The sequence below is a fragment of the Anopheles cruzii genome, chromosome 3 (genome assembly GCF_943734635.1).
Source record: "Anopheles cruzii chromosome 3, idAnoCruzAS_RS32_06, whole genome shotgun sequence".
Classification (NCBI taxonomy): Eukaryota; Metazoa; Arthropoda; class Insecta; order Diptera; family Culicidae; genus Anopheles; species Anopheles cruzii.
Genome location: NC_069145.1, coordinates 82,029,013 through 82,041,838, shown reverse-complemented (window position 1 = coordinate 82,041,838; position 12,826 = coordinate 82,029,013). Strand labels below are relative to the sequence as shown.

General features: G+C 52.5%; 2 protein-coding genes across 2 annotated transcripts; both read left to right on the top strand.

The window, feature by feature from the left end:
- Positions 1-4,629: 4,629 nt before the first annotated feature.
- Positions 4,630-5,144, top strand: LOC128273538 (gamma-secretase subunit pen-2). The gene is made up of 3 exons (XM_053011530.1): positions 4,630-4,690; positions 4,763-4,867; positions 4,935-5,144. Exons 1-3 carry the CDS (start codon positions 4,630-4,632, stop codon positions 5,072-5,074), a joined length of 306 nt encoding a protein of 101 aa, XP_052867490.1. The 3' UTR covers positions 5,075-5,144.
- A 300-nt stretch (positions 5,145-5,444) lies between these two features.
- LOC128271836 (cilia- and flagella-associated protein 57) lies at positions 5,445-12,499 on the top strand. Its single transcript, XM_053009491.1, has 8 exons — positions 5,445-5,617; positions 5,680-5,763; positions 5,823-6,733; positions 6,798-7,333; positions 7,402-7,887; positions 7,957-8,194; positions 8,259-9,337; positions 12,240-12,499. Exons 1-8 carry the CDS (start codon positions 5,445-5,447, stop codon positions 12,402-12,404), a joined length of 3,672 nt encoding a protein of 1,223 aa, XP_052865451.1. The 3' UTR covers positions 12,405-12,499.
- The last annotated feature ends 327 nt before the right edge of the window (positions 12,500-12,826 follow it).

Genomic DNA, 12,826 nt, shown 5'->3' with positions numbered 1-12,826 from the left:
GGGAGGGAGAGACCCCCAGGAAAGGAACGGATGGCTTAAAGCCTGCAGCATGCACCACTGGCCTCACCCAAATTCATTTTAGTATCCGTTCGCTCGTTTATTTATTTGCGATTTTTCTTCTCTCCTCAATTTATATGTGTTTTTTGCATTTCGTGGCTCTCTCTCGCCCCTTTTATTATTACTATTTGGCGTTCGACCATTTGCCATCGCCGTCGTCGTCGCCGTCGCCGTCGTGGTCGTCACGTTATATCGCTCTATAAAAAGGTAGTAAAAACACCAGAAATGTTTTTCTCATCTCCGCTGGAATTACTATCCTGTGTCCGACGTTTTTATTCTCGGTTTGCGGGTTTTTTTTCTCTCCCCCCCCCCGCTTCGTTCTGTGCTCCTTTCTTGTGATTCGAATATTTTTTCCGCCTTCTTACTGTCGCGCGGTCCCCCGCCTGGCGCGGTTCTGTTTACTTTCCTATCTTGCATCGAGCTCCCACCGAGCATAAGAGGATGACGAAGGCGCGCAGCGAGCGAGCGAACGAAACGGAGAGAAAAAAAACCACACAGAAAAATGGACCCCCGATACCGATTGGAAGAGTGCAAATTATATGCACATAATAATTTTACGGACTTTGGCGCTGGCCGCTGACCACGGCCTGAGAACGCGGCCCGAAAACCGAACCCGACCGACCGACCCTGACCGCGAGGAGCGAGTGAGTGAGTGAGCGAGAGAAGATTTATACAGCGGCGTTAACTATCGATCGTCAGGATGCCAGCCCCGTCAGGAAGCGGCCGATCGTATTGGCAGCCCCGACGACTATCAACCGCGCCAGGAATTCGAGTGTTTGTCGATATTATTTTTTAATGCCTTCTGCCCCCGCGCGCCCGCGTGGCCACTCTTCGCGGGCAGAAGGGCACGGAACGCACACTAACCTACTCCGGCCCGGGCCGGCCGGCCGATGAGGTGATATATTGGGCGGCTCATAAAGTCCAGTTATATCCTTGGCACATGCACCGCCTGCGAACCGGTTCGCGATGCAGGTTTTATTCCCGTTTTTTTTACTTCTCCCTTCATGATCCCGGTTTCGGTGTTTGCTTCCATGTGCTTCTCAAATAAATCGGTAAATAATCGCAAGCCTCGGCAATCCCGGGGCCTCTAAAAGCTTAACTAAAAGGCCCGGGCCCGCGTTCCGCGAGCGGGCCCGGAGTCGAATCGATCCGATTAGGAAAGGCGGCAGACGGCAGAGGCCGATATGGCTTCGCGGGTTGTCGGCGATCGTTGATGGCTTTGGTCGGGCAAGATTTGGCTCCAACTTTAAGAGGGGCGGGCGTTCGAAAGGATCGGCGTTTTGACGATCCGATTCGAGCCGATTTTGTCGGCTTTACGTCGGACGCACCGTGCGTCCGCGTGATGGACAGTGGACCAGTTTTGTGTCCTATTTGGCGCGCTTAGTTAGTGTTTGAATTTTATCGTTCATTATCTAGCACCTCGAACGGTCCAATGCCGTGTTGATCAACAGAAACCATGTAAATCGCGGCATAACTTAATTTCAAATCAATAATAAATAATTGCAAACTATTTGCGTTCGAGCTGGGCCAAGGTATGCGACGCGACATTTGCCCACTGTGCAGCACCTCGGCCAATTCGCAAATGGACCAACCAACGGACCGGCGAAAAAAAACAACGGAAACGGAGCCTTGTTGAGCCTGTGAAGTTCACGCGTTCGGCATGCAATCGAGCGCGACACTTTCCCGCCGAATGGGCCGGTGCATATAAAGATTATGGTCCCGAAACGGGCCATCAAGAAGAGGAAACCAGCATAAAGCGGCCAAACCGTTTTTTTGCACGCCAACAGCGCCAAGACTTGGAGGCGGCCACCAGACACGGACGTCTGTCGGATGATTAGCCGGATGATTGAGACAGCTCCGGACCTGGCCCGCGCGACCTGGCGCTCACACCGACCTGGGGGAAGCAACCTTTGGAGCGTTCGTAATATTGCTATTTGGCGGCACTCTTAGTTGCCGGTCTTAGTGGCCATTTTCTTCCCGCGTCTTCTCGGTGCCGCACTCGGAATTAGCACAACCGAAAGCCAGAACCGAAATCAAACAGTCCGCCAGCCGGCCGGTCGCGCGGTGCAGAATCAAAAGTGTCCCCCCCAGGAACTGACCTGGAAACGGCGGCTCCGGATTTGCGTAGGCTTTCGCTGGGATCACATCACCGACCGGACGACCGGAATTCGCCGAAAGTGGGATCGTTTCGGGTGTGGTCTAATCGTTCGATCGGCTCATGCGGATTGCGGACCCCTAAGGTGGCGGGCAACAGTCCGGAAAGCTGCACACGACGCGGCTCGGTGCTCCACGGCATTCCAGCGGCCGTAACGATCATCGTGGGATTACGAACGTGAGCAGTGCGCGAACATTAGGCTGGGCACACCGACACAATGGTCGCCGGCCACAAGCTTCAGTGGCTTTACGGCGGCCATTCCTCGGCGGGGTCCGCTCGGAACGGGCACCCCACGAGCGGCTATTTGCCTATTTCATAGCCTAAATGATCTTTTGATCTCCATTTTCGTTTACGACGCTTTCGGATACACCACCGGCCAGTTCGAAGCGCTTCGAAGTGCATGATGCACCCCCAAACGAGGCAGTAACACCTACGTCCCAACTCGCACTTCCCCCCACCGCCGGTGGGGGGGAGCATCAAGGTCTGATCATTACATTTTATGACACCCTCTCCACCTCCGACACTGCACGATCGGCTGCTCTCTCTCTCGCTCCTCAACAAACTGCCCAAAATCACGACGCTAATCCATTTATGGTGCCAATAATTTTCCAGCTTTACATCGGCTGACCCCTCGCGGCGATGCACTTCCCGTGCCCCGGCGCGGAGTGAGGTAATTTGGAAGCTCCAACCAATTCCTGGTTAACAAGTTCCCCGAACCGCGGCGTTAGAGGATTGGCCCGCCATCCCTCCGGCGCGCGGCTTTTCACTCCTTTTAATCCTTTCTGGCGCTCCGCCTGTGGGGCTCAGTGTGGCCACCGGTCCGAATCGCTTCCGAAGCGAGCGATGGGACCCAATGGGTTTCAAATTGCTGTTTGTTTTTTTCCCGCCCCGTTTCGTTTCGTTTCGCATTTCCAGTTCTAACGACGAGTTATGGGAAATCTATAATTTAGGTAACATCTTTGTCGTATAGAATCGTAGACGCAGCCCTAGAGACCCGCACAGAAACCGGGCGCGATGCGCAAGAACTCATAACCATAACCGGACGGGCGCGAAGGCTTTTAGAGCGGGCCTAACTAATGGCCCGGGCCGAAAATGGGCGACCGAAACGGTATCCTGCATCACTCATTCTAACGACCGATTTTTCGGCCCGACCTCGCCGCGCGCCACGGCGGGGTCGCCGGCTTCTTCGGCAGGCGTCGCGAGAATTAGAAGCTTCCAGTCGACGACTGCGCCGCCAACCGTTAAGGATCCGATAGCACTAGCACTGGAACTGGCGGCGACGGGCCCCGGTAAGATATATTGTAACGGTTATTGTTATTGCAGCCAACGACGGCCACCAGCCTGTAGTTGGTGTTGCTGAGGCAGAGGCACTGGGGGGCAGTGGAAATTTGAAATTTGTTTCGCACCGACTCGACGCACGAATCGAAGACCATTTCAAAAGCGCCGCCCCGACCGGGGTGCGGAAACCGGATGCGATGGCTCCAAACGGGGGTCGGGCAGGAGAAGGCAGAAACGGCCCTCCCACGGGGAAAGGGGAAAGGAAGCAGGCCACATTATCGGCCATTGGCCCGCTCGTTGGGGATGGTGTGATTTTAGATGACATTTAGTAAAGTGATACTCGCACTCGATCACCATTATCTAATGGTTTTCGAAACGATCGCCAGCAACGGGTAGCGCGCGGTGGGAAAGGAACCAGGAATGATGGTTGATGGACTGATCGGTCAGGGATCGGCAGAGGGAGTTTGGGTTTTTGTTCCACAATGGCAATGGTTCACATCCACGTTGTGTCATATTTTATTGATAACGAAAGGATCGGTTTGATAATTTGAAATACAAACTGGGAAGTGATAGTGAACACAACCTCGACACGCATTGAAATGTGACGAAATCGCGAATGCCGATCGCGAGCTTTATACGGTTGGCGAAGAACAACGCAGTACTTCCAATTCCCAAAATCGATTTCGGTACTTTACTTACATTCTTCAAACCTTCAACGTTTGATCTTGTTCAAAATATTATATCTGTAGCACAAAGTGGCTAAAATAGAACAGCACAGAAAAAAACACAGCATTGACGAAGCAATAGGACAAGTACAAAGTAACGTAATTTAAATAATAACGTATTCAAATTTGAAAGTGATTTTTTAATGTGAAAAGAGCCATCTATTGATTGATGTGCTCCTCGCTAGAGGTCGCTCCAGTCACCGGTTCGTGTCACGAATGTTTTCACTCGAAGCGTTTTGTGTACGGAACTGACAACTTTGACAGCCAGGAAGAAACAAACAGCAAAAAGAAGGAAAAAAAAGAAGAAGCTCAAATTTATTCATCAACAATTGCTTACATTTGTTTACATTTGCTGCCGGAAAGTGCAAATTTTCTTCGCTTCTAAATTGCAGAGTGTTTTAAGAAAATTACAAAATGGATATTAGCCGCATCCCTAACGAACGGAAGCTCTATCTGTGCAAGTGGTACTTCAAAGGTATGCAAAGTGCACTCTTCGTACGACTGCAGAGCTAATCGTTGCTAATCTTTCCCGTGTTCCGTGTTTCAGCTGGACTCGCATTGCTACCCTTTCTGTGGTCCATCAATTCGGTGTGGTTCTTCAATGATGCTTTTCGGAAACCAGCCTACGATGAGCAAAAGGAAATCAAGAAATGTAACTCTCCATTCCCGATGCTTCCAGACAGTGGTTTAATTGACTGATTCTTTCCGCTCTCGTCTAGATGTGATATTCTCGATCGTGGGAACGCTGGTGTGGGTCGTGGCGATTGTTTCCTGGGTGGTCACGTTCCAGCTGAAGCGGGAAGTCTGGGGTGAATTTGCAGACAACATCAGCTTCCTGGTCCCTCTTGGAAGGGCGTAGACCCGGTGGCGCAATCGCAGCAGCGCTCTCACAAACCTCATCCATTACTTTAATCACAATTTCTCACTAATTAAATAATACGTAAACTATAAAGAACTTTGTGGTTTGTTTTTTTCAAAACATTGCATTGACTTCGAATTGAACAAAATTAAGCTACGGAAACTCTTTTCGTGTGCCCGTTTAATCATGGAGCTACCTGTTGCACACGAAACATTATTCGGATCGTAGTTAGCAACCATCGCCGGCGGTTTCTAAGTTACCGTAACATAGATTACTTTGTTTACCAGCCGTATTGGCCTACATTGTGAATTTTTCATTCCCTCGTAAGACTGAATTCGTCTCCGTAGCGTGATTTTCCCCAATGGCGAACATGGAGAAAACGAACCGTTCGAAGCAGATTTCTATCGTGCCGAAAAATGCCTACGGTTTGCGGACGGACATCATGGGCAACGTGCACTTTACGCTGAAACAGGAAATCATCTACCCGGTGGCGGGCGTCCTAAGCATTCACGATTTTGTTTCGAACAAGCAAAAATTTTTAAGGTATAACTCTCCCAAACGATTAAGGCGATATAAAACCACGTCTTTCTCGGCCGCTTCATTAGGTTTCCGCAAAATAGCCACCCGGAACGGATAGTCATCAGCCCGAACCGGAAGTTCCTGGCCGTCGTCGAGCGTACGAACGACAAGTAAGTAGGTCACGTGAAGCCGACCGCTTTTCGAGTGTCTCACCATATTCGTCCTGCAGCAAATCGATGGTCAATGTGTACGAAATTGAGACACTGCGAAAACGGAAGACCCTCCAGCTGCCACCGGACTGTCCCAATACGCAAATTGGCAACATCTGCTTCACGCATGATTCACGCGGTGTTGCCGTCCTTTCCGTAGAACCGGACGCGTTCTTGTCGATCTTTTCATTCGATAAAAACGATTCACTCATCATCGGGCGTGCGTCAAACTCGAGTCAACAGGGCCAAGCGATCTATTTGTCCTGCAACCCGAACGATGCCACGATCGTCGCCGTCGGTGGGTTCTATATGCTCAAGATTATGAACCGCACGGATAAGGGCTTTGGACAGATCGGAACAATCAAAGGGGATGATTTGCTCATTACCTCGATGACTTGGCTGTCGTCGGAGGTCCTGGCAGCGGGTACGGCCGAGACTGAGATCATTTTCGTGGAATCGGGCGAACTGAAGATCAAACAGCGCGCGGACGAGATCGAGACGGTCGATCTGTCGGGCGAGGGTGATCTGGAGCTAGTGACGACGCCGGCGGAAGTCGCTGGCCTTAAGCACGATCACCACGAAGTGCTGTGTCTGACGCAGTTCGAGAAGGGTTTCCTGTACACCATCCACAACGTGGTACACGTGTTCGAGCGTGAGACGAACTACAACTTTCGCAAGAAGTCGATCATCCGCATACCGATCACGCTGTACGAAGAGAACCTGTACAAGATCGTAAACGTGGCCGTTAACCAGGAGCAGGACACGATCGTGGTGGCTACCCTGCACTCGCAGCTCTACATCGGTATGCTGATCGTGCCGGAAACGCTCAAGATCAGCGAACTGGTGTTTCAGCATCTGGGCGAACCGCTGCACATTAACGGCATCATCGGGATGGCCGTCTGCTCCTGGAAACCGATTGTCATGACCGCATGTAAGCCGCAGCAGACAAGTCGGCGAACAAAACACCAATTCAATATTGTTTTTCTTTTCAAAAGCCCGCGATTTAACGATCCGCGTGTGGAACTACGAAACGATGAAGGTGGAGCTGGTGAAAAAGTATCAAATCGAGATCGGTGTGATCGCCCTCCATCCGTCGGGATTTTTTGCGGCCGTTGGCTTCATCGATCTGCTGCGCTTGCTGCAGATACAGCTGGACGATCTGAAGGAGACGAAAAGCTTCAACCTGGCCAGCTGTACGCAGTTACAGTTCTCGAACCTAGGCCACCTGTTGGCCGCAGCACACGGGAAAACGATCACGCTCGTGTGCATCTTCACGTTCGAGGTGGTGCAAACGCTAAAGGGACACAATGGCAGCATACTTAGTCTGTCGTGGTCAACGGACGATGCATTCCTGACGTCCGGCGGAAACGACGGCGCGATCTACAAGTGGAACATTGTGACCGGCGAGCGATTGGAGGAGGTTGTCCAGAAAGGGATCCAGTACCGCTCGTTGGCCCTCACCAGTGATGCGCACTCGGTGTACTCGATTACCAACACGGGCCTTATACGGGAGGTTGCCAAATCCGACATTGTAAGCCACGTCGTGATCTACCTGGAACGAGGATGACCTCTTATTGCTTGCTATATTTTCATTCGCAGGCCCGTGAGTTTAAAATTCCCGACCTTACACCCCTCACCGATATGGCCTTGGCTCGCTCGGATGCCATTCTGTTCGTGGGCAGCATCAAAGGCCACCTGTACAACGTGCAGGTTCCGCTCGTCGACACCAGCAGCGGCAACTGCACCAATTTCCGGTTCTTCAACACGAAGGTGACGAAAATCTGCATCACCTACGACGACTGTACGCTCATTACGGCGGCCGACGACGGGACGCTGATCGTGTGGCACATTTTGAACAACGAGGGCAAAACGGCCCGCCATGCGCCAGAGTTGGGCCGCTGCACGGACGTTTTGATCGCCCGCCAGGAGCTGATCGAGAAGAACGAAGCGATCAGCACGCTCGAGATGCGCATCCAGCAGCAGAGCGCGGAGTTCCAGTACAAGATGAAGCAGGGCGATGCGTTCCACTCGGAGCAGATGCGAGACATCCACAAGGACTACTGTGCCGCGATCGAAAACTTGAAGGTAACGAGTTCGAGTTCGAGATAAAACGTTCATTTTCGTTCATTTATTGCGCGTTTGTTTCGAGTTTAGAGAAAGAACATAGAAATGGAGCAGGCACACACGGAGGAGTTTCATCTGATCACGGCCAGCATCTCGCAGGCGAAGGAAGAGCACCAGAAGGAGATGATGGACTTTGAGGCTCAGTTCCACGAGAAGATCATCCTCGAGTACGACAAGCTGACGGCGTTGAAGAGCAAGATGGACGCGATGCGCGAGGACTACGAAGTGAAGCTGCGCCGCTCGGCCGGCTGTCTGCAGGACACGATCGGTAAGCATCGGTGCATATGATCCTGCCGCTGATCACTGAACCTGTCCCCGATTCTGTCCTCCAGAATCGATGGAAGCCGAGCAGAAGCGATTGCTGAACGAGAAGCAGGAGATCATCGAGAATCTCCTGAAGGACATGGACCGCAAGAGGGCCGAATTCGACGAGTACTGCCGGCAGGTGGACGTGGACAACGATCGGCACAAGGTGGAGCTGCAGCTGCAGTACGAAAAGAAGCTCCAGGAGGAGGAAGAGAACTCGATCAAGTGGCGCGGTGAGGCGGGTGTGTTGAAGAAAAAGTTCTCCACCCTGAGCCGCGAATCGGAAACGTACCGGAAGGAGATCGAAACGATGCAAGCCCAGCACGGCAAGTTTCAGGCCAGCATCCGGCAGCACCAGCGCGAGATCGAAGGGCTGCTCCGGGAGGTGGCCGATCGCGATGCGACGATACGCGACAAGGACCGGAAGGTGTACGAGTTGGGCAAGAAAAATGGAGAGCTGGAAAAGTACAAGCAGGTGCTGTCGCTGAAAATCAACGAGCTAAAGGCACAGATCGAACCAAAGGACCGCGAAATCAAGGAGAAGAAGGAATTCATCCTCGAGATGGAGAAGAAGCTCGAAGAGCTACAGCAAACCAACAAGCAGTACGAGCTGCAGCTACAGGAACTGCGCGATAAGTACTACGGAATCGATCTCGAGCTGCGCAAGGAGCGGGACCGGCTCCGCAATGCCAAGGCCCAGTACCAGCGCGTGTGCGGTGACATCTACAACGTGTCCGGCCTGATCCAGCGCCCGGAAGAGCTGAAGCGCAGCGTCAAGGAGCTGTGCCACCGCTACTCGGAGGACAAAGAGCTTCAGAAATCGCTGGCCCTCGATGAGGACGTACAGAACGAGTTCCTGCGGCAGCGCGAGTACCTGGAGCGTTTGACGAAGAGCTCGAAGCAGAAAGGTGGCCAACGGAAGGATGCGGGCGAATCGTTGAAGTTGATGAAGGAAAACATGGAGCTACTGGGCGAGCTGAATAAACTGCGCGAGCTGCTGAACGAGAAGCAACGGGCTTGCACGAGGATGGAAGCGTTGCTGGGGCTTTCCAATAAAGCCATCTCTCCGCGTGAGGCCAAAGAGAAGCTGGAGAAAGCGGTTGCGGTAAGTAGCGTAGCGTTAGTTTCTTTGTTCCTGTTCCGCTGGCTCGTACAATCGCTGACAAGCCCCGTCATCGTCGTGCTCGGTGCGAACGATGGCACAGAGTGCGTCCCGCAGACACTGACCGGTGCAACCTTCCTCCAGCAGAGGATCGGAAAGTTTCTGCTTCGCTCGCCAATAGCCGTCGAGCTGTTGCTCGGACTGTGCAAAGCGACGTACGAGACCACCGAGGGACTCCAGGCTGAGATCGCTCAGTTTATAGTAGTCTTTGAAAGTGTACGCCCGGAACCAGGTCGGTCGGCGATCGGGCGTTAGGTTCGCTGCGGTTAGATTGTAGACCCAGGTTTCTTGCTCCAGCGGATCCTGTCGGGAAGGATTCCGATATTAGCTGTGAAGATCGATTGCAAAAGGATCGCTGCCAAAAACTCACGAAACTGAGCGGATCAAACTGGAACACTTTGTAGTTTGGGTTTAGCTTCGTAAACGTCGTAGTCGATCCACCATTCCACGCCACGCTGATCGGCCGCGACGGATCGTTGCGTGCGTAGTAGAGATTAAACTCATCGACGTGCGAGTGGCCATTGAACTGTGCCGCGATGATGTGTGCGAAACGTTCGACAATCTTTCGATACTCCCGTGTCCACCCGATGAAACACGAATCATCGTACGAGGGCACGTGCGCCAGAATGTGAACCCGCTCGTTGGCCCGTTCCGCTTCGAGCAGCGTATCGTGTAGCCACTGCAGCTGCGGCAGGAAGTAGTCGAGTGAGTAAAACAACCAAAAGTTGTGCACAAAGCACGGATTGTTGTTGAGACCGATCAACCGCACACCGTACGGAGTGCGAACGGTGTAGTAACCTCCTTCGGCGAGCGTTTCGCGCACTTTGTCCATCGGCAGCCAGTCGGCCCACTGGCGGACGATGAAGTTGTACAGGTAGTCCGTCCGCAGGGCCGCGGTGACCGTGTGAGGTGCGAACAGATTGGCAGGATGCGATTCGTGGTTGCCGAGGATCGGGTAAACCGGTACGCCCGGGAACGTACGCTTCATCAGGTCGAACACTTGCCGCATGTCGGCCTCGTTCGTCTCGATCGTAGTGTTCCACGTGAAGTGGTGCACGATGTCCCCGGTGAAGTAAATGGCATCGATGTGTGCGTGCTGCGCGCGGATGTGTTCCATCGCGTCCACCACCCCGTGCCAGGGAGTGTCACAGTCCCGATAGTCTCCCCAGTAACCGGCGGCCGTACTGTCGTTAGCCGGCGGAAGATCCGGCAGCACACGACAGCACGCTTCGGCCCGGCAGTCCGCATTCACTCCCACCACGTAGCCCGGATCGTAGTGGATGTCGGTCAAGTGGACGATCGTTAGCGGATGTGTCGCACCCTGCGTTCCGTCCCTTTTTGGACACTGTTGCCCATCAGCGGCACCTTGTTTTCGATCACGTCGCCACCCAGATGACGCGTCCTGAAGAGGCACTTCGTTTGAGATCGCGACACTACGGTAAGCATCCGGTGCGGTGATGCTCCGTCCATCGCGCACACAATCCGACTCCTGCAGGTACACCTGGCAAATGTCTTCCGGCTCGGGGAACGGCCGCCGGTTCTCGAGCACGTACTCAATTATGTCCCCATTGAGACCGATCACTCCGTCGCACAGATACGCCTTGAAGCCGAGCAGTCGACACAAACGGCCAGCGATCGCGCGCACTCGCTCGGTGTGCCCCGTTGTGGCCACCGTTTCGTTGTACAAACTCAGGAACAGATACGAGCTGGACATGCACAGCAGACAGCGAGCCGAGTTGCGTGCCCGGGCGAACCCATCGATCAGAAAGTTGCCACTTAATCGGTCGCGGTAATCGGGCAGAAGCTCAAAGAACGGAACGATCTCCGTCGGATGCTCGGTTGCATCGATATACGGGCGAATCCTTGGCAGGAGGGCTTGATTGTATTGCGCTGAAAATAAGCGTGTGTGATGTGAAGAGAAGGTGCAATGTGTAAAGTGCCGCTTGTCACTTACCTAAATCGATCCGGTATGGGGTTCCCCTCGGAGAACCGTTTGTGGCGGCTAGCGTGGGGCCAACCAGCAAGAAGAAAGACCCCAGTGTAGTCAACACCACCACGGCTAACATTTCGTAACAGCTGCAGAGATACTGCCGGGAACACTGACGATCACCGACTGATTTTCGAAGTCAACCGATGCTCGATAACCTTTCCGAATGGAAGCTCTTCCAATCTCTGTCTCTCTATCTCTCTCCGTCGTTGTCGAGTCACCGAACGGAACAAACACATCGATCGACGGTTTTGCTCAAAAAGCTCAATCGGTAAAGCACCCCGTCCGATCGGATTCTGCCCCGGCGCCGACGATAATGATATGCGAAGGTGAAGCACATGGCAATTGACCCGTGAAATTCTTCCGACCCCTTGCAGCATGTCTCGCTATGCTGCTGTACACACGTTCTAGGTCAGTGTCAAGAGGGGTTCTTGGGCTTGGGATGTAATAAGCATCGAGGTGATCGCTTGTGATAGTTACTGATCTTCTTATTGTGCGAGAAAAATGCCGGCCACCCAACCGTCGAGGATTGTTTTATGGGCGCAATCGTTTGGTTTATGATTATGCTCCGACGCGTGTAATGTAACGTGAAAATGCATTTATGCAAATGCGATCGCACCGGGCGTGCTCGACCGCAACCGCCTGTTGTTTCGTTGGCGTGGCTTATGCTAATATTCGGGGAGGGACGCCGAATGTGCGTTTCTGCGGTAAGTACACTGATTAGAAGCTGATCGTCGGTTATTAAGTCTAATCACTTTACACTTTAAATTGTGTTTCCCACCCGATCGTTTCTGAGTGAACCCTAAATTGATCTCGCTTATCTTGTATTGCTTCTGTCTGTTTGCTCTGGATCCACAGGATCGTGACGCCATCGAAGCGCAGCACCTGGAAGCCCGTAGCAAGCTGGAGGAAGTGATCCGCACACTGTCGGCCGAAAATCAAACGCTGCGGGCGGAAATGATCGCCCAGAGTCAGGCCCGCAAAGTGCCACCTGTCGGATGTAATCTCGCTGCCAGCAAGTGAACTCGGCGGTGAAAATGTGCACCACCCAAAGCAGAAGTGACGATAAATATGGTTTATTCCTTGTTTCCCGGTGTAAAACACAAATACAAAATTCACATCGCACAAACGACGACGAACGATACTCTCTAACGGCAAATGAACGAACAATGGCGCGCGCAATAGGAAAACCCAGAAAGAATGGCGTGAATTTAGTGATTAGCGATGGACGGTGGACATTTGATGGAGCACGCTGGTGCGGCAATAAATAGCTTCGATTTAGATACAAAGAGAATGTTTGTAAAAGATTGTACTTGGTAGGAGTGTAAAAATGCTCTCTCTCACATAAAGCCTTTCGGCCATTGTTGTTCGCGTGGCGGCGTTAAACCTACGAGTTGGGTTGTGTTATCTTTTAAAAAGTAATAATAAATAAACGCATATAAAAG